Source organism: Peromyscus californicus, unplaced genomic scaffold, assembly GCF_007827085.1.
Source record: "Peromyscus californicus insignis strain IS unplaced genomic scaffold, ASM782708v3 Scaffold_13__1_contigs__length_99412109, whole genome shotgun sequence".
Lineage (NCBI taxonomy): Eukaryota > Metazoa > Chordata > Mammalia > Rodentia > Cricetidae > Peromyscus > Peromyscus californicus.
The window spans coordinates 58940917-58963417 of record NW_026294424.1 but is presented as its reverse complement, the minus strand read 5'-3'; the positions used below and the strand labels follow the sequence as shown (position 1 = coordinate 58963417).

The following is a 22501-nucleotide window of genomic DNA, read 5'->3' as shown; positions in this document are numbered from 1 at the left end:
TAAGTAAAAACATTCGCTTGCACGTATGCCTCATTCATCATGATTTTTTCTATCCTTCATTTGCATTCTAAAACAAACTATTTTCTTTCTCCGGGATTATCCTCGTTGAAGGAGTTAGTTCTTCAGCAAGGAGAACAGAAATGTGGGTTGTGTAATAGTAAACACAGTGTTTATAGACATAACAAGTTACATTCTAACCACTTGTGGAGCGGGCAGGAAAGCAGAGCCCCACGTTTTCACAAGCCTTTAGTTTACGCTCATAGCTTGGGCTGTTTACTATCTTCCAAACACCAGCCTCCAACACAGCCAGATCAATCGTCATTTAATCAGTAAATGAGCAAGGGTGTTCATAAACCTGGACGCCACTGACATTGGTTCTTTTATTTTTGGTTATTATGTGGTAGGCTTACATTTATTCTTACACACTGGGAAAACAGCTTCAAATTTGGATGAAGCCAGACCCCCTTTGCTTCTTAAGATCATTTACTTGTCTTCCTTGTTTAGCAGATAGTTCAAAAGTGCTTGTTAGAGGGTGGCTGTATTAGGCAGAGTGACTCAAAATGAAGAAGTCTCACTCAGTTCCGGATACCTTTTTTTTTTTTTTTTTTTTTTTAAAGTCTGACCCAAACGGAAGTGAATGTGAGGTGAATCTCAGGAACCTGAAGTAAAACAGAGATGAAACTCAAGCAGGAAGCAACATAGTATCAAGCTACTGGATGGAAACACATTTGTGTCATGTGAGTAGACATGACAGAAACCGCTCTCTTTAAACTATTTGTGGCAATCGTGGTCACATTCATTTTAGTCCTGCCGGAATTTTTCAAGACACCGAAAGGTAAGTAAATCATTGCAACTGAGCCCTCCTTTCTTACTTCAGAGCAAACTGTCGGCTCCTGGTGACAGACTAGATCTTTTTGGGTGCATGCTGTGTGAGCTGAAGTTCAATGTCTGAAATACCTCTAAGTAAAATGAGACCCCAATTTTAGTTGTCTAGCACAGTGACCTTAGGACTTAGTTATGGTTATAATTGAAAATGAAAAGAAATATTTAAAATCTGTATTTAGATTCCAGACACAGGACTTAAGATAATACTGTTACGTGAGTTTATTCTTTGAAACTGTTTCCTTCCTTTGGAATAGTTGTATGTCTGCTTTTACATTCTGGAACTATTTACTAAGGAAAATGACATTTATTTATTTTAAAATGATCGAATTCATTGGCTCACAAGTTAATTTACTGGCGATTTTGGAAAAAAGGTAGTAATTTTAGTATTTTCAATATACAATAAAAACCTGATCGGTACAAATACAAGCAGTTATGTGTGCGCTTGTGAGCATCGGGAACGGGGCAAAACCCACTCTGAGAGCCCTTTAAAGAACTATTACATGATTGTCAAAACTCCAGGATAGAGAAACAAAGGACAAGCAGATTTGAACTATTTATGTATCATTAAAAGATTGGAAAACATTATTGTGGATGTTTAAGTGATAATTGTGCTCTTTAGCATTTAAGAAGAAGAAAAAGAAAGAAGAAAACACTGTTCTATTACTAAATTGAAATCATATAAATTTATTAAAACTAGAGAAAGACTTATATTTGATAGCTTGCTGCAATGAATATTTATTGTTGCATATATGAAAAGCTCAGTATTCAGATAAAAATACTTTTGCTAATTATATTTGATGACATACTGCAATGATTATTTAATGTTGCATATTAAATGATGCTAAGTAGCCAGATAAAAATATTTTTGCTAAATAAACACTGTAACTGCAATTTTAAGAATGATTGAATTTAAAATTTTTTTCTTTTGGTTTGGTTTTTTTTATATTGCTCAGATTAAGCAAGCATAGTGTATATCTTTGATGCTTATTTTCACTGGCTGAAAATGTGTCCTAAAGAAAATAGAATAAAGAAAACCTATTTTTAACATATTTTGGGCTGAGAGTAAAAACACGTTTAGTAGCTATCTAAGCCAGGCCTTTTCTGTGTTTATGTACCTATTACTTTGAAAAATTAGGTAATGAAAATCAGGTAATTGGCACACACTGTTTGCTACGTTGGTTGGTGCTTTGTGGGAGGTAGTAGCTCTAGAAGCTTATTACCGATTGTGGGGAGGAGGAAGGCAGAGACACTGTTCTTCTGACTTTGAGTTTGTGCTAGAGTGTGACACCAGGAGTCCAGGACAGAGCAAAGGAATTCAGAGAGCAGCATGTTGGGAGTACTAGTGGGCCTTTGAATTTGTAAACAGAAGGAAGAGTTTACAAAATCCACATCAGCTGAACCTCCTTGGCCAATAGTGATGTGTGTGTCCTTCATGTTGTTGACACGTGCCGCTTACGATGTCTGTTCTCCCAGCCGCCATGTTGCTTTTTTGCCTTCCCAAACCAGAGAGAGCTACCTCCATTTCCTGGTCTGAGAACAGGATGATGAAATTATTTGGATATTTTTGGTTTCAAAGAATTCTTATTGCGGAACGGCAAACAAAAATGTTTGTGAACCATTCCCCTCTCTCCTGGTGTCTTTCAGTGGTGGAAGGGATTTTGCTCAAAGCCACCACAAATAAAATGTTGTTATTGGGTAAACTGTTTCACACGTGTGAAAGTAATAATTATGCTTTGTAATGGTCTGTGGGTCATCAGGATTATTGCTATAACCTAAATAGATGTAGCCTTTTATTGATTAAACTAAGGGGATATGAATGTAATTATTTTGTTTTGTGTTGTTTTGTTTGGGACATGGTCTTTCTATGTAGTCTTGTCTGTCCTGGAACTTGCAATGTAGACGAGGTGGCCCTGGAACTCACAGAGAACCGGCTGTATCTGTCTCCGAAGTGCTGGGATTAATGGCATGCGCCACCACTCCTGATCATTGATGTTAGTTTTTAATACCAATATGAGTTATCTTATGAAATGAATTGAATGGTCAATCAGTGCATATCATAAAGAATTTGGTGCAATTATTTAGATGATGAAGTGAGATTATTCTCAAAGAAGAAAAATGAAGCTTGAGATTCTCAAGGCTAGTCTTAGCTTGTTAGGTACTAGTGTCTTTTCTTCATATTGTATTGCTCTATTCACTTTAATTTCTAGGATAAATATGATAAAATGATTTAACTAATGAATTACTCACAGATACTCTGTCCTTACCATGTCAAGTGAACTCAGAAGGAATCTCAGTGTGGAACAGTGTATACGTAAGGTTTAATACAATACATTTGATTTCAAAACAATAAACTCTCTAAAGCCCCAAGTGGGAAATACAGCACCATATCTGATCATTTGCTATCTAGAATGCATCCAAGTATTGGAATAATTATTAGTAGGAATCTCCAATTATTACAATTATGTAGTGTTGGTTATTTGGTCTAATTTTAAGAAGGAGAACCTCTTAAGTATTGCTTTGCCGTTTAAAAGGCTGCATTGGCAAGATAACCTATTCTCCAGCAATGTTCTGAAATCCCCAGTTAGTTTAAAAGGCAGCCAGCACACAGCAGTTGATGAGCAGCTTGACCCACTTAAACCGCATGTAGAGAATGGAGATGCAGATGGGGTGAGTGTATTTTGATTCTGTTTCTTGCAGCTGAGGAAACAAGGTTGCTCCCAACTACATCACTGCTGATCTGCTTTTGTTGGATGTAACGTTTAAGAGGGAGCCTGGGGGAGGGGGCTGGAGAGATGTTTTGTTGATTGTTTTTGCTCCTTTGATGCTTTTTTGGGGACCTGCCACCCAGCTCCCAAATAAGTCACAAGTGGAGGCTTATTATTACTTATGAATGCCTGGCCTTAGCTTGGCTTGTTTCTTGCCAGCTTTTCTTAAATTATCCTGTCTACCTTTTGCCTCTGGGATTTTTACTTTCTCTATTTCTGTATTTCTTTTCTTTCCTTCTTATTCTGTGTCTGGCTGTGTGGCTGGTCCCTTCTTTTCTTGATCCTTCTCCTCCTTTTCTTGCTCTTTCTTCTTTTCCTCCCTTCTATTTATTCTCTCTGCCTGCCAGCCCCGCCTATCCTTTCTCCTGCCTTGCTATTGGCCATTCAGCTCTTTATTAGATTATCAGGTGTTTTAGACAGGCACAGTAACACGACTTTATAGAGTTAAACAAAAGCAACATAAAAGAATGCAACACATCTTTGCATCATTAAATAAATGTTCCACAGCATAACCAAATGTAACACATCTTAAAATAATATTCTACAACAGAGATGGCTCAATGCTTAAAAGCACAAGTCCTCAACGTTTCTAGAGAACTTGGGTTCAATTCTCAGCACCCACATGGCAGCTCACAACAGTCTGTAAATCCAGTTCCAAGGAACCCTACACTGTCTTCTGGACTCCTCTACCAGGCATGCACACGGTACACAAACACACAAATTTTAAAGGGATACTCGGTTAAACCTTAGGTTGACCCTAATGATCTTTAATGGATTGTTTCCCTTATCCACAGTGTCTTGTGTGCTGGGGAGGTGAGGCTACCTAAAAGAAAGGCAGACTCTTAAGGAGTCTTCAGTCATGAAGAGAACCAGCTGTCAAGCCATTAAGTACCACCCTATAAAGAGTAAAATGAGTTGTAAAAGGGTGTTATGGGAACACTAATGTTGTTTCCAGGCCTATGCTGGGAAGAGGTTTCTTCTGATTCCAGCTGCCAAGAAAAATAATAACTTGGCAGAGTTCAAATAATCCCCCACCATTCTTCATGCCTGCAGAAGCGCTTTCAAAGAGAAGTCATGACTCTTATTGATTTTCAAATAAAGTGTTCTCATATCAAAATCTCAAAACTTTATAAGAGCGGACACGGCAGGGCATTGCAGAGATTTGCAGAGAGCAGGACAGGAACAGTGTGGATGAAAACATTGCTAGTCTAATCGCATCCAGCTGTTTGGATGTTGCTTACTTTGACGAGTCAAACTCGCATAGAAAGTTCACTAGCTTTTATTTTCCCTTCCATGTTCCACTTTCTGGTGGAAATGGTAATAGAATGAACAGCAAAACTGAGGAAAGCCAAGGATGAAGGACCTTGTCTTATGAATTTATAGGACAAAGCCTTAAGTCCACAGCATGTCTTCAATATATTTATGTCTCTGTTGTTAAAGGCAGTGTATTGAGGGAGCTGCGATGAATGAATTGTCATCCTTGCTCTCAAACAGGGTACTTTATTTTCTTCTTATTGACTCCTTCATAAAAATTGAATCAGTTATTCCCAATAAGGTTTAGGACATATGCCTATTTAAATTTTGAGCTGGTGGAGGTCTCATTGTGCTGCCCAGTATGCTCTCAAACTCTTAGGCTCAAATGATTCTCCCACTTCAGTCTCCCAAGTGCTGGGACTACAGGTGTTCACTATTGCATCTGGCTCATAATTTAAGGCGTGTGTGTGTGTGTGTGTGTGTGTGTGTGTGTGTGTGTGTGTGTGTGTATGTATGTATGTATGTACACATACGTGTACGTGTGTACGTACGTGTATGTGTGTGTATAGTGTCTGTGGAGGGAAGAGGCCAATGCCAGACATCTCCTCTACTGCTCTCTACCTTAACTATTTCAGACAGTGTCTGTCATTGAACCTGAGCTTATGAATTGACTTGACTGATTTTCCAGTAACCTCTAGGGATACTGTTTACAACCTCCAATCCTAGGGTTACAGATGTGTACCACCATGCCTGTTTTTTTTAAGTGTGCTGGGGATCCAAAGTCAGGTCCTCATGCTTGTGTGGAAGACACTTTAATGACTGAGTCTTTCCCCAGACCTTTGGCTCAAAATTCATAAACATTTTAACAAATATGTGCATTTACATATATCAGGTAACAGGCTAAATATTTTTACATATAACTCACTTTTAACTGATTCAATATTTCAACTCAATGACTGGGAATATAGTTCAGTGGTAGAACATATATTTGGCATGTATGAGGCTCTAGGTTTGATCTTCGTTATGTGTGAGTGCACACACACACACACACACACACACACACACACACACACACACACCCCCTCAGCCATGGTAAAGCACTATTATCCTCAAGACACACTAGTCTGAAAATCTCCATAAAGAAGGACAAAGGTTGGATGGATAAATTAATTTTGTCCTGACACGACTGAATTTTCTGAATTGTTGTGGTTCTAAGATGCTACAAGAGGACATGTTACTGCTCTGTACGTATTTTGGGCAACATGTGCTGACAAACGTGCTGAAATCAAATGTGTCCATCACTCCCGAAAACTTGGCTTTATTGGCTGAGTTGTGACACCAGCAACCCTTGCCTGGAATGCTTCTGGCTGGCTGTCTCTTTATGCGTTGGGGGCCGAGTGGCAAATGCTTTCTTGGTGTGCCTCTTTTTGTTGTTTTTGTAGAAAATAATGTCATTTTCTTTAAAAATTATTTTTATTCATAAAGATAAATCACTGCTCTGCTTATATCTCTTTCACCCCCATGGTTCTTGTCCTTCCCTCTTAATGTCCTTGTTCCTCTCATTCACCCTCTAGACTTCTGCCTGCTCATCACAGTCTCCCTTGTTCCTTCATGTACCCCACACACATATTAGAATCCAGAGTCTCTAGGATAGAGAGAAAATGCAGTATTTCTCCTTCTGAGCATGTGTTATTTTGCTTAACATGATTTCTAATTCCATCCGTTTCTTTGGGAATTCTTCTTTACAGCTGAAGAGACCTCTGTTGTGTATATATGTCACATTTTCTTTACCCATTTTTCTGGTGAGGGGTATCTAGACTGGCTATTATGATTGGCGCATCAATAAACATGGATGCACAATATCTTTCTGGTATACTGACTCATTCCTTCAGGTATATCTCCAGAACTGTTATAGCTGGGTCAAATGGTAGTTCTATTTTTAGTGGGTGTTTTTTTGGGGGAGGGGAAGGTATATATATGTGTGTGTGTGTGTGTGTGTGTGTGTATGTTGATGGTGGTAGTGAGACATGTGCACCATGATACGCATGTAGAGGTCAGAGGACAACGTTGAGAGTCCATTCTCATCTTCTACCTTGTGTAAGGCAGAGTCTCTCTTGTTTTGCTGATGCACTGCTTCCTGTAGTAGAATATTATTTTAAGGTGTGTTACTTTTGTTTATATTGCATTTGTTTAACTCTATGAAGCTGTGTTACTGTGCCTTTTAAAAATACCCGATGGTCTAATAAAGAACTTAAGGACTAATAGCAAGGCAGGAGAAAGGAGAGGCGGGGGCTGGCAGGCAGAGTATATACAGAAGGGAGAAAAGAGATGGAGGAAGGAAAAGATCTAGCAGCCAGAGAAGGAGGACTCCAGGGTCCAGCCACCCAGCTACACAGCGAGCCATGGAGTAAGAGTAAGATTTACAGAAGTAAGAGAACAGGAAAAGCACAGAGGCAAGAGGTAGACAGGATAAGTTAAGGAAAGCTGGCTAGAAACTAAGCCAAGCTAAGACCCGGCATTCATAATTAAGAATAAACCTCTGTGTGATTTATTTGGGAGCTGGGTGGAGGCCCCCCCCCAAAAAAAAGAGTAATAAAACAAACAACAGCTTCCTCCAGAGTAGCTGGCCCACGAGCAGAAGGCGAATTCTGCCTTCACCTCCTATCTTGCCAGGGATGCTGGGATTACAGACAGGCGCCAGCATGCCTGGCATTTACATGGGTTCAGGGAATCTGCACTGAGGTCATCAGTCTTGTTTGGTAAACATTTCCCCTGCTGAGTCATCTCCCCAGCTCTAGTCTTTGTTTCTCAGAAAACTGCAGTACACATTTCCAAAGGGGCTGCGCCAGTTTACACTCCCACGAGCTGGGCACAAGGATTCCTCTGTCACCACATCCTCCCCAGCACTTATTACCATTTATTTTCTTGATGTTGGGCAAGTCATTCTGACTGTGCTAAGGTAGAACCTCAACATAGCTTTGTCTGTATTTCCTGATGGCTGAGGATACTGAACACAAGTATTTATTGGCCATTTGATACTCTTCTTTTTGGAGCTCTCTGTCCAATACATTTACCTGTTTATTGATTGGATTTGTGTGTGTGTGTGTGTGTGTGTGTGTGTGTGTGTGTGTGTGTGTGTGTAGAGTTCATTATAGATTCTATATGTTTATCCCTATGTCAGATGTAGAGTTGACAACGATCTTCTCCTATTCTGTAGACTGTGTTTACTCTTCTGTGCAGAAGCTTTCAGCTTCATGCAATCAGGATGCCAGTGTGGCTGGGTTCGAGTAAGAGCCCTCTTTTGATTTATAAACTGACTATATCGCCTGCATTTTCATGGGGCAGAAAGGGAGCAAGTGTTGTTTGTTTTTTAGTTCTTTTTCAGGGGGCCTACCACCCAGCTCCCATATAAATCACATGTGGAGACTTATTCTTAATTATGAATGCCTGGCCTTAGTTTGGTTTTCTTGCCAGCTTTTGTTCTGTCTACCTTTTGCCTCTGGGCTTTTCCCATTCTCTTACTTCTGTAAATCTTACTCAGTGGCTTGAGGTGTAGTTGGGTGGCTGGCCCCTGGATTCTTTCTCCTTCTCTGGCTTCTTGATCTCTCCTTCATCTCTTTTCTTCTCCTCTTCTCCGAGATTCCTCCTTCTGTTTATTCTGTCTGCCTGCCAGCCCTGCCTATCCTTTCTCCTGCCTTGCTATTGGCCGTTCAGCTCTTTATTAGACCATCAGGTGTTTTAGACAGGTACAGTAACACAGCTTCACAGAATTAAACAAATGCAACATAAACAAAAATAACACACCTTAAAATAATATTTCCCAACATTTCTTCCTTTTTGTCTAAATAAAAATAAAATAAAGGGCCGGGCGGTGGTGGCACACACCTTTAATTCCAGCACTCGGGAGGCAGAGCCAGGCGGATCTCTGTGAGTTCGAGGCCAGCCTGGTCTCCAAAGCGAATTCCAGGAAAGGTGCAAAGCTACACAGAGAAACCCTGTCTCGAAAAACCAAAAAATAAATAAATAAATAAGTAAATAAATAAATAAATAAAATAAAATAAAATAAAGGTTTTAACTTTAACATAGTAAAATTATATATAACAAAAACAATTATCAAGTAGGAATTATATTTACAATATTTTGTCCATTTGTAGTTAGCATATTTCTTTGCCCAGTGGCTAACCTTGCCACAATGAAAGCAAACTCCATAAGGAGCTTCTTCAATGCCTATCATCTTCTCTGAAGTAAATTGGTGTTGCCAGGAACAGATGTGTCTCATTGTCATAAAAAACTTTACATTAACAAAACATTTTAAATGTCATATTCTATAGGCCTTTGAAGTATTTGAAGACCAACTATCTAAACTATATCTATTTAACCTAGAAAACATACCTAATATATCTATAAATGGGATTGATATAAATGGCTATTGACCTATGTTTCTTGATTGTCCTATATAATTTATAATAATAGCTTTCAAAAATTAGAACTTTACCTTATATTTTCAAATGAACTGCATAAGTACAATACCTTAAACAAGAGTAGAAACATATATACAATATGTGGTAACAAAAATAATCTTAAATTTTTATCAATATATAATAATCCTTTAAACAAGAGTAGAAACAATATGCAGTGTAATAAAACTAACTTTAATTTTGTATCAGTATTCTATATTTCCCTAAATGATAACAAACACCCATAACCCAGTAAATAACCAAAAACCATCCACATCCCCTAACTCGTGGGAATGTGGGCATAGTTTTTTCCATACTGCTTCCTGCTGTCTGTGGATGAAGTAAGTTTAGGGTCACAGAGAAAATTTGAGATTAATGACCAAGGCCTGGGAAGAGCAGCAGTAACCTTTGCTGATAGATATCATCTGTCAAGTTTCAGGAGGTCTGATCAAACCCGATCCATATTAACTCTGAAGGAATCCATAGCCTCTCATTTCCTGTGTGAACGAAACTCCAAAGCATTTTTGATTTCCATTTGAAAATTATATTTTTTTGGTTTATTTTTTTAAAGTTAAGATAGCCCTGAAGTATCTAGGTTGGTTCAATCTTGCAGTCCAGTTCACAGTCCCATGTGTCCTAGCAGCTGTCTTTTGCTTCTCAACAGTCAAAAGTTCAAAATCAACACAATAACAAACAGAATCCAAACTACCTGTGTATTTCCCATCTTACGTGGCTTTTTAAAAACTCTCTTTAAAGACTTTATTTTATAAACTATTTTCTTAAATGACTATACCTTTTTCCTTTTTTTAAGCTTATGTACATTGTAACCTGCTTAGAGGTTTTTCCATCTGGATCTCTTTTATTGTACATCTCTAGTCTTTTTTGACCATACAAGCAAGCTTTGAAACTGTTAATCTACATCTGGATTCTCTGCGTGGCTCTCTTGGCTGGCTCCGCCCATTTCTTCAGTCATGAAAGCCAAGCCTAAAACCCATGTCCCTGTTGGAGGCAGGGGACCAAAAACTGCATCAACTTTCCTAGCTATGGAAGCCAGCACCTGAACTGCCATAAGCGGCTTTTACTTAGCTTGTCGTTTTTACCTAGCTTGTCATTTTTATTTATCATTACCCTGCCAGGTGAAGAGAAGCACCTCTGAAAGGGTGCTGCTGCTTCTTCTTCTTCTTCTTCTTCTTCTTCTTCTTCTTCTTCTTCTTCTTCTTCTTCTTCTTCTTCTTCTTTTTCTTCTTCTTCTTCTTCTTCTTCTTCTTCTTCTCCTTTTTCTTCCAGTTTCTCAGGCCCTACATGAAAATACACCTCACGTTGGAATGCCAAAATGTTGTTCGTTTTTTAGCTCTTTTTTTTTGGGGGGGGGGCGCCACTCAGCTCCCAAATAAATCACATATGGAGGCTTTATTCTTAATTATGAATGCCTGGCCTTAGCTTGGCTTGTTTCTTGCCAGCTGTCCTTAAATTATCCAGTCTATCTTTTGCCTCTGGGCTTTTACTTCTGTAAATCTTACTCTTACCCCATGGCTTGCTGTGTAGCTGGGTGGCTGGCCCCTGGAGTCCTCCTTCTCCTCCTCTGGCTTCTTAATCTCTCCTCTATCTCTTTTCTTCTCCTCTCCTCCCAGATTTCTCTTTCTATATATACACTCCACCTGCCAGCCCTGCCTGTCCTTTCTCCTGCCTCAGCATTGGCCATTCAGCTCTTTATTAGACCATCAGGTGTTTTAGACAGGCACAGTAACACAGCTTCACAGAATTAAACAAATGCAACATAAACAAAAATAACACACCTTAAAATAATATTTCCCAACAAGCCAGTTATCTCTTTGGCCTCTTTTTACAGGGCACAAATCCTACTCTTCAGAATTCTACTCTTATGAATTAATCACCTCTACAGACTACACCTCCAAATATAATCATATTGGGACCAGAGTTCAGCATATGAGTTTTAAAGAGATACAAACAGTACATTGTCAGCAGTCAAAGGCAAGAATGGTTTCTTTGACTTCTATTGTTGGGTTTATTTAATTTTATAAGATGGTTCTAAATATAAATCTCTTTCCCAAAGAGATTATATCAGCAATGTTTCCAGTAGCAAAAATACTATTTACTGGGCTTTCATTGAGTATCATGAAGTTGCAAGAATACATATACTCTGATATAATCCATCTGTTTCTTACAAAGTTTACTGACAATTTGCTACCTGAAAAACAACTAAGGCATTAGGGAAACAAGCCAGCCTAGAGAGGTCATCTGGCAAGCAATGGGGAAAATGTCTGGCTGTGGGGAAATTATTTTGTTTCCACTTTGGATGAAGTAAGAAAAAAAAAAGAAACCTTATCGAGAATTTATACATAGCTGGCCATGATATGGGTATTGAGGTCCATTATGTGTGAGGTATAAAAAGTCCAGTGCAAGAAGTGAACTGAAGGCCTTTTGGATCAATGGCACCATTAGATACCCAGCAGAGGCAAATACCAATATTCTGTGGAAGAAAAAATTCCTCAAACCAGTCTGCATATAATTCTCAATAAAATACCAAAGAAAATGAGATATTCACCAAAAAAAATCACAAAACACATGAAGACTCAAAAGACAAGAATCAACAGAAACAACAGACAGCAGAATCAGATCTTTGAAGAATGGTAATATTAGAATTAGGAGATAGAGCATAAAGTAAATACTTTGTTGTTTCAGTAGACAAGAGAAAGCACCAAAAATATGAACGATAGGAGAATACATTTGGACCTTTATCTCACACCACACACGTAACCAACTCGAAACAGATTAAAAACATTGTAAAAGCTACAACAACAAACACTGTAAAACCCAAGACTGTCAAGCTGTTAGAAGATTCGTTTAACTGATTTGATCAGTCCCTGTCATGACTTTTAGAAACGCCCTCAAAAGCCCAGGGAACAAAGATTTAAAGATAGACAAGTGGAATTGCATCAAACTGGAAAAAAAAAATTCTGAACTGACAACGATCAGCACAGCTATGGAACACAGCTATGGACAAGAGAACGTATTTGTAAGATGTAGTGTACAGGTGTGTTCACCAATTTCACTACCACATCTTAACCACAATTAAGACATAACTTTCCATCTCGCCAAGAAGCCCTGTCTTGCTCCATCTCATAAGAGCCCCTCGACCACCACTACTGTGCATTTTTCCCAAATCCCATAGAAACGGAATCATGTGGTGCATAGACACTTGTGTGGCGTATTAGATTTGGCAACAAACAAACAAAACAAACAACACTGCTATGATTCACCTGTGTTGCTACTTTAGTTCCTTCTCTTGGGCACTGAGTGACATTCCATCGTATGTCCGGAGTTGTTTTTAGATTTCACTCTTTGCTGGAAATGTGGATTGTTTCCAGTTCTCGACTCTTATAACATCCAAGAGCTACCATAAAAACTCATGTGCCGGTGAAACAGAAGCATCCTACCGAGTGGGTATGTTTTTATTTGTGTGTGTAAATTCCTAGGAGTGAAATTCGGGGTCCGTATGGTGAGCATATATTTAACTCATAAGAAAAAGGAGGTCTGCCCCCAATGTGGCTGTGCTATTTCTGCATTCCTATCAGTAATGTATGAAAGTTAGTTATACTTCAGAGCAGCATTATTTTGAAAATGGAAACAACCCAAATGTTCACTGTCAAAGAGATGGATGAATTATGTAATATATTCATTCATAAGACACAACAAATTAACTACGGTTGTGTAAAACTAACATGACTAAAACATATTAAGAAAAAAAAGCAAACCACAGCAGAGTGCATATTGTAATGCTAGACATTTGTATGCTCCCAAAATATTCTGTGGTGCAGGGGGGTAGTGAGAATGCTCTGAAGGTGTTAGCAACAGCTTGATTCTTAATTTGGGGACTGTGATACTAATATTTACTTATTTTCATTCTTATTTTTTTGGGGGGCACAGTTTCTCTGTGTAGCCCTGGCTGTCCTGGAACTCGCTCTGTAGCCCAGGCTGGCCTCGAACTCAGAGATCTGCCTGCCTCTGCCTCCCGAGTGCTGGGATTAAAGGTGTGCGCCACCAACACTTGCACCACCACTGCTTGGTGTTATTTTTATTCTTTAATGAAAGCATCTTGCATGAAACATCTTGTACAAATATATGTGTGATATGTTCTTACTGTAAAAATTAAGGGAGGGGGAATACAATTCTTTAGTGTTCCGGTTTGCTTGTCTTTGAAAAGGAGAAAATAATTGACCAGGACCTTTGTCCTACTCTGTCATGTGTTTTCCTAGCTCTATTTAGGATTCTGCATGCTTCCTCAGAGAAGGTGCCGACTTGGTACTAAAGTAATCCTGGGGTGCATTTGCATCTCTCAGAGTGGGCAGGTAGACATCTGTCTGACTCCAGGAATATTAATGGAGGTAGTTAAGTTCACAAAATTTATGGAGATGAGGATATAGCCTGCCTGATGACTAAAGTGTTTGGGGAGAATGATTTATTTCTTAAAATTATACCAAGAAAGGCCGTGTCCTCTACTTATTCCTTTTCCAATAGAATTATTTAAGATTGAGGGTTTAAAACCTCATAAAGTGACCCGATATCCAAATATAAAAGGCATATCTTCGATTCTAGGAAGCCCGGCTGGTTGCTTATTGAATAAGAAGACTGCAATATTGACAGCAAGAATTTCTCCACTCTCCTTTCTAGGTCATGTCACAGCAATATGAATTCAAGAAGCTAAAAATTTCACAAGATTAAAGTGCCAGTGAGCAAGATGGGAAGGTGACAGGAAATATGTTTTTCATGTGTTTTAGTAATACTGAGAAAAACTATAAGTGAGTGTGCTCGATCAGTGGGTACAGTTCCGTTTTCCTCCTTTGACATTGTTACTGAAGGCAATATTATGTTGTAGTTACAAACTCATTACGATTTTTATTATAAGTATATTACACCAGATAAAATTTATTTGAATACAATCCGTTTCCTCCGAGAAAAACCTTTATTAGCTACTCAGTTTTGAAATTTCTTCACAGTTGGAAACTACATGTGAATGATTAGAGAAATAGTTTTAAATATAGAGGGCTAGGATCTGAGCATCTAATTTATTAAATCATATTAAAAATCACTAATAATCAAATGCTTATGGAATTACTATTAAAATACAAGCTTCACTAATTAAAAATGCCTTTAATATCAGTCACTAATGGAAGATGCGTTACCTACTTGCTTGTTCCTCACTGTCAAATGATCCTTCTCAATTACACCATTAGCTTGGATTTGTTTATACTGATTCAGTCACAGAGAATCCCTACCCCAGGCAACCGGTACATTTAAATTTATTTATTTATTTACTTTTATTTTGTGTACATTAGTGTTTTGCTGCATGTATGTCTGTGTGAGGATGTCAGATCCCCTGGAACTGGAGTTACAGACAGTTGTGAGCTGTCATGTGGGTGCAGATTAGCTTGGCCCCTCCACATTTTTTAAATTTTTAATCTGGAATACAGGATTACATTTAACATTTTTGAAGTTTTTACTTTATCTTATGTATATGGATGTTTTGCCTTCATGTATGTATGTGCACCACGTGCATGCCTGGTACCCAGAGAGGCCAGAAGAGGATGTCAGGTCCCCTGGAACTGGTACTACAGATGGTTGTGAGTCACCACGTGGATGCTGAGAATTGAACCCAGGTCCTTTGGAAGAGTAGTCAGTTAGCTCTTTAGTTTAGCTCTTAATGGCTGGACCGCCTCTCCAGCCCCAAAGGCCTGCATTTAAACAATCCAGAGTGGTGAGGAACTGTGTCCTAACAGAAACACATGACAGAGAAGAACTGCTCACCCATGGCTGGGAACAAAACATTCTAAACAATGGTTCTCAACCTGTGGGGCTTGGCCCCTTTGTGGGTCCAATGACCCTTTCACAGGGGTCACCTAAGACCACCAGAAAACACAGGTGTTTACTTTATGATTCATTTACAGCAGCAAAATTACAGTTATGAAGTAGCAATGAAAGTAAGTTTATGCTTGGGGTCACCACAGCACGAGGAACTCTACAAAAGGGTCCCAGCATTAGGAAGATTGAGAACCACTGTTCTAAAGACTTTCTGGGAGGCCAAATAATAGACAAGTGTTAAGTGTTAGATCCTGCAATGCTGCCTTGTAAGGAAACAGGGTGCTTACAAATGTGCTTAACAATTTTGATATCCTGAGTCATGCATGTGGGCATGATGTTTAATCACAAATGTCCTGATAAGAAAGCGGCTGTGACGGCCCTTCTTAGTTGTCAAGTTGACTGTGTCTGAAAGTAACCAAAGCCTAAGCTGCTGGGCATACCTATGAGGGACTTTTCTTGATTGAAAAAAGTTTAGGGAAATCCTACCCTAAATCTGGACCTTCTGGGGTGGGAAGAGCCACCTTAAATCTGCCTATATAAAGGGCCTGGAAGAAGGAAGCTTGCTCTCTCTGCCTGCTCGCTCCCACTCTCACTGGCAAGTCTACTCCTTCCCTGGCATTAGAGCCTACTCCTTTGGGATGCTGGCACATACTGAAGACGAGCTGAGGCATCCAGCCTTGTGGACTGAACAGATGCTGAATTCTTGGACTCCCCATCAGTAAACATTGTGGGACTAGCTGGACCACAGCCTGTGAGCCACTCTAACAAATCTTACATACATACATACATACATACATACATACATACATATATAGTCATTCTATCAGTTCTGTATCTATGTATGTATACATTTTATCAGTTCATATATATACATATATATAGTCATTCTATCAGTTCTATATCTATGTATGTATACATTCTCTATCAGTTCATATATATAGTCATTCTATCAATTCTGTATCTATGTATGTATACATTCTCTATCAGTTCATATATATAGTCATTCTATCAATTCTGTATCTATGTATGTATACATTCTATCAGTTCATATATATATAGTCATTCTATCAGTTCTATATCTGTGTATGTATACACTCTATCAGTACACACACACACACACACACACACACACACAGAGTCATTCTATCAGCGACATTCTGTCAGTTCTGTTATTCTAGAGAACCCTGATTGACACACAGAGTCAAAGGGAACTCTGTCAGAGCCAGGAGAGAAGGAAGCAGGGACACAGGAGAAAGCACTGTGATTACAGAGACAGTGGTGTCTGTACAGAAGCCAAGAAATGCAGGCAACCACCGGAAGTTAGAAGACACTCAAGAAGAAGACTCTTCTGGTGACTTCAAAGCTTGTAGACTTCGGGATTTCTGACTAGTGACATTAACATTGAACTTCTGGCCTCTCACACCGGGAGAAAGTTTTTCTTATTTTCAACAGCCAAGGTTGTGGCACTTTGCTCTAGCAGACTTAGGAAACAAACACAGAATTTTCTCTCCCTTCTTCAGATCCATGTAATTGACTATTTTAAAATGGAGAGATTCAGAAAAACTGAAGATTTATCTGTCAGTTTTCTCCCCAGTGGTTGTAGAGATTGATTGGTGGCTAAGAGTGCTTACTTACTGTTCTTACAGGGGACCCAAGTTAACTTTTCCAGGGGTTCCTATGCATTCTTCTGGCCTTCATGGGCACACACATGACATACACCACACACACACCACACACACACACACACATAGACACACACAGATACACACATACACCACATTCAGACACACATAGACACACATAGACACACACAGACACACACATACACCACACTCAGACACACATAGACACAGACACAGACACAGACACACACACACACACACACACACACACACACACACACACACACACACACACACACACTTTAAGAAGTTCCAGAACAGAGGATGACTAAAATCCTGTTGTTTCTAGTTACCTCCCTACATGGATATTTGTTCTATGAAAATTAATAAGTTTAAAAACAAAATGCTTCAATGGAATAGATACTAATTCATGTAAGAACAAACATTGTCACAGACAGACCATCATCTGCCTGAACAATGAAGAGCTTACTTTATGTTTATTTAAATGTCAAAACCTCAAAATCCACATCTAAAGAGAACTTTTTGTTTTTTGTTTTCTTTGCAGAAAGGACACAAGAGCTCGCCTGCTGGGAAGTGTGTTTGCTGCCCAATCTCACCTATCCGCTTCCCTCCTTCAATTTTTCTTCTGTGGCTTCTCTGCAACCGGCAGAGGAAACACAGACTGTTATGGGAGTCTTTCCAAACTACTCCAGTTCCCCAAGCTTCGCTGAGATTTGCCAAGGCATCACAAGGGGATTTTCGATGTGCTCTTTGTGTTTGGTTTGCAAATCCAACGGAGATTTCACTTCTCAGGAACAAACATCAAAAGGTAAACACGAAGGAATAGAGTAACATTTGCTAAGTCTAAATGAAGTCATTCTGAAAAAAACATCCCAGGGCTGGAGAGATAGCTTGGTTGCTAAAGCATTTCTCATCCTACAATGTAAAGAACTGAGTTTGAACACCAGAACCCACATAAAAACTGGGCATGAGGCTGGATGGACAGTGGTGGTGCACGTCTTTAATGCTAGCTCTGTGGAGGCAGAGACAGATACAGACTGATCTCTGAGTTCGAGGCCAGCCTGGTATACCGAGTGAGTTTCAGGACAGCCAGGGATACACAGAGAAACCCTGTCTCGAGAAACCAACCCCCCAAAGAAGAAGGAGGAGGAGGAGGAGGAGGAGGAGGAGGAGGAGGAGGAGGAGGAGGAGGAGGAGGAGGAGAAGGAGTAGAAGAAGAAGAAGAAGAAGAAGAAGAAGAAGAAGAAGAAGAAGAAGAAGAAGAAGAAGAAGAAGAAGAAGAAGAAGAAGAAGAGAAAGAGAAAAAGAAAAAAGAAAGTGGGCACAGAGGTTGGAGAGATGGCTCAGCAGTTGAGACCTTTCAAAGGACCAGCATTCACATCAAACATCTCACAACTACTTGTAACTCTAGCTCTGGGGGATCTGATACACTCTTATGGTCTCTGTAGGCACTGCACTTATGTATACATATGTGAACAGAGATGCATAATAAATATTAAAGAAAAATAAAGGAAACGCTGGAATGCTGGAGAGCCTGCTTGTAATCCCAGAGATGCTGAGGTGGGAGGTGGAGACAGGCAGATCTCTGGAAGATCAGTGGCCAGACAGCTGAGGCTACTTGGTGAAGTTCTAGGTCAACGAAAGCCCCTGTCTCAGACAGAAGGCAAAGGCACCTGAGGAATGACATCCAGGTTGTCTTCTGACCTTTGTACGCATCTGCATGCTGAATGTACTGTGCACACACACCCCCACTCCCTACCCCTGTCACAAGCATTCCGTTTTAACATCTAGGGGCACCGGAACACTCAGTGGTGTGTCTTTTGATGAGAGATTTCATAGGGCTTTGTAATGTTGATCAATTCTAGTTTAATTTATTGAAAACAAAATGCTTATTCATAAAATCCCTCAGAATGCCAGTGTAGTTCATATGCATTTGCTAGCTAAAAGGATAGCTGATGTTCGTTTCGAAGATAGTGATTGTTTAAAAGGCAATTCTAAGTAAATACCTAAGCATTGGCCCACTGAATATGAGTTGTCATTTTGTCTGGCTCTTCAATGGGCCTCTTGAGGGTAATGTCTTTGCCTTTGTTTACTACCGTATCCCTCCTTTCGGCATCATGCCTGATGTAAATCATAGTAGATACTCAATAAATATTTGTTGAATGAAGGAAGGATCAAACAAAAGGATAACGATACATTCTGTGCAGCGGCTAATGGGGCATTGCATGTCATCATAGCTTCCACTATCAACTTGATACAAACCTGGTCACGTGGGAAGAGGGAACCTCAACTGAAGAATTGCCCCGCTCAGATTGGCCTGCGGCCATGTCTGTGGGGCATCTTCTTAATTACTAATTGATGTGGCAGGTCCAGCCCATGGTGGGTGGTATAGTCCCTACTTGGGTAGTTTGAACTACATAGGAAGGGTAACTGAGCAAGCCAGGGGGATCCAGCCAGTAAGCAATATTCCTCCATGGCCTCTGCTTCAGTGTTTGCCTGCAGGTCCCTGCTTTGAGCTCCAGCCCTGGCTTCCCCCAGTGATAGACTGTAACCTGTAAGCTAAATAAACTCAAGTTGCTTTTGGTCATGGTGTTTAATCACAGCAACAGAAAGCAAAAAGGGCACGTGTGTTATGAGATCCACATAAGTGATGTAGTTAGTTCAACTGAATCAAATTGATCACTGAGAAACAAACAATTCTGTTACAGTTGTAAAATATGCTGGTGGCCTCAAGCCTCAATATCAGATCACCACTACCACCACCACCATCATCTTCTTCATCATTATCTTCATCTTCATCATCATCATCATCATCATCATCATCATCAACATCGACTATTCAGCAGAAGTGTTCCTGTCTCACTAGTTACTGAACTTTTTTTATTCTTTGAGAAGAGGGACATGATTTCTCAGCATTGACTTTGGGCAAAATTCTTACTCCTGTAGTCTTACAACCATCCAAAGATTCTGCCCTGAGTCTACAGAAAACAAGTTGGGGCAATACCTCTACGATGATGGAAGACTAGGAAGCCTTTTAAAAGCAGGTGGCTGGTAGACGTCACTGCTCTGCTGCCTCAAACATAAGTGAACAGGGCTTTGAAGTGTGTCCCAGTCACTCCGGCTGCGTAACAAATCCCCCCATGGACAGTGGCTTGAAATGCAGCAATCCCCTCCTCCTTTCTCTTCTCTTCTCCCTCTTCTCTGCTCTTCTTCATCTTAGTTCTCCCCTGACCCCCGCCTTCTGCTTCCTCTCTTCCTCTGGATGAGAAACTCGGAGTGGGTACAGATGGGCTTTTTCAGGCTTGGGGCGTTTCATGCTGTGGCAATTAGTGAATAGATGCAACATTCCAGGGGAACCAGAGCAGCTGGGGACAGCTGAGGTCTCCCTCTTCACATAGTCACCTACAAGAGTGAAGATCTTCTTTTTAAAAAACATTTATTTATTTATGTAAGTGTTTTGTTTTTAATCTGTGCCTACGGAGGCCAGAAGAAGGCATTGGATTCCCTGGGACTGGAGTTACACAGGAGGTGATTTGCCATGTGGGTACTGGGAATTGAACCCGGGTCCTCTGGAAGAGCAGTCAGTGCTCCTAACTGCTGAGCCATCTCTCCAGAGCTCACTTTTTCTTTACGCATTTGTCTCAATGGACATTCAGGTGGCTTCCCTATTTTAGCTATTAAGACTGTGGGAATACAACTATGTCTTCGAGATCCTGATTTCATCTCTTTTGGGTATGTACCAGAAAGTGAGCTTGCTGGAGTAAATGGTGTTTAGATTGCTCAGTTTTGGAGGAACTTATTTACTATTTCCCAAACTGAATGGATCATTCCCCCGCCCACCCCCACTCCCTCACCCCTCCCCCCCACCCCCCCACTCCCCGCTATCAGGACAAGGACTCCAACTTCCCCACAGCCTTCAACGGTACTGTTTATGTTGGTTATAGAAGTCACACTGACAGGTGTCAGGTCATATCCGACCGTGGTTCTGACAGCACCAGTGAGACTTGGCTCTGGATTGTGTTTTCTTATTAGACACTCTGCAAATAACCCTTCTTAACCAACCTCTTTCTAGGTCTTATCATGAGGGGATCAATGGAGGTGAAGGCAAATGACGTTTACTCACCTTGTCAGCTTTTCAACGTCACTGTCGCTCTTCTAGTTGACGCCGCGAGGGAATACAACACTACCTGTACCCCTGAAACCCACCCTGGAAATTCCACAACCATAGATGAAGAGCCAACCAAGGAAGATTCTCTAAACCACACTTGCGGGATTATGGGAAACACGAGTAATTGCACTCACATTTCCATGAGCCTAGAAATGGCTGTGAAACGTAAGTTTGAAAGGATCAGAGGGAAAAGGAGAAGCTGGGTATCTGTACATAAAATTAAGAAAGGGCTGTGAAAGTCACCAGTGGTCAAATAGCTAAAGAGTTTCACGGCTGAAACAATACCATTTGCTTTTCTTTCCAAATGTGTTTCTGTGGGACTCAGCCATAACCCGAGACAGAGGCGGTATGTCTGGGTTGTGATTTGAGGAACCCTAGAAGGGTCCTCTCTCCTAGGATACCCACAGCATGCCTGGTGTCTGTGCTTGATGGAAAGCCAATACCCCTCAGTACTCAGAGGTGGGAGTTCTCTTAAAAGGTGAATGTCCACACATGATGCACTATTAAAGTTGCCTTTGGGCCAGGTTAACACATCCTCTCAGAGCTGACACAGCTTGGGTGAGCAGAGCTCTCTGATGTGATGCTGTGCAGAGTAGGCACTTGGGGGGTCACTGCTGTTTCTGAGGGGGAAGCTCAGACATTTGAATTCTGCTCAAGGCTTATTAAGTTCCTTGCACCCTGTTCTGAACCCCACAGTTAATATTTTCTGCCAAGCAGTGTGCCCTCACCTCACTCATAAAATCTATTATTAGAAGGCATTTTATGATATAGTAATTTAGTGAGTGCCTTCTGTATGTCAAGCACCAGGCCTGGATGGGGGCCCAGAGTCAGACGAACATAAAACCAGAGAAAGGAATCACACAGAAACAAGTGGCCCCCTGGAGCTGCAGGTGCCACGACAGAACTATTTGCTGGGCATTTTGGTACTCCAAAAGAATGGAAGCTTTTCCCATCACTTTAGAATGCTTTCCTAAAGCTGAATCATTTTAAAGGCAGTTAATATTTTTAAATTATGCTTACAGCAAACATCGATATATAAGGTGTAACCTCCTCAAATGATACGATCAGCTGGGGATCAACAGTTCAATCACAGCAGTGTCTGGGGACATTTTCCATCCAGGCTGTAACATTGGCAGAAACCAGGGCTGACCGCTCATCTCCCTGACCGCTCATCAGCTCAGCCCGGTTCTCTGTCTCAGCCTTCCCGTTGCTCCCCATCTCCCTTGCTCCTGCCGCACCTTTGTTAATTTGAGGGCATGTTTGGGGGCTGTGTGGCCCATGACCAAGATGATTAATCGCACACAGCTCTGCATCTAAGGCTACTTTGTGGCGCTCTTGATGTACAATAAGAAAATTGATATTGGCATCACCTGGAAGTGAAATTAAATGCCAGGATTTTGTATTAAATGGATCCCTGGGAGCTACGTGGCCAATTTCCTCATTTAGTAG

General features: G+C 40.4%; 1 protein-coding gene across 1 annotated transcript in view; it reads left to right on the top strand.

Annotated features, from left to right (window-relative positions):
* The first annotated feature begins 650 nt into the window (after positions 1-650).
* Tmem156 (transmembrane protein 156) overlaps positions 651-22501 on the top strand; it is a 36939-nt gene continuing 15088 nt past the window's right edge. Inside the window, exons 1-3 of the mRNA XM_052735901.1 lie at positions 651-835; positions 17429-17692; positions 20957-21217. Coding sequence (XP_052591861.1) covers positions 748-835; positions 17429-17692; positions 20957-21217 — 613 coding nt within the window. The 5' untranslated portion in view covers positions 651-747. The remainder of the gene's footprint in view (positions 836-17428; positions 17693-20956; positions 21218-22501) is intronic.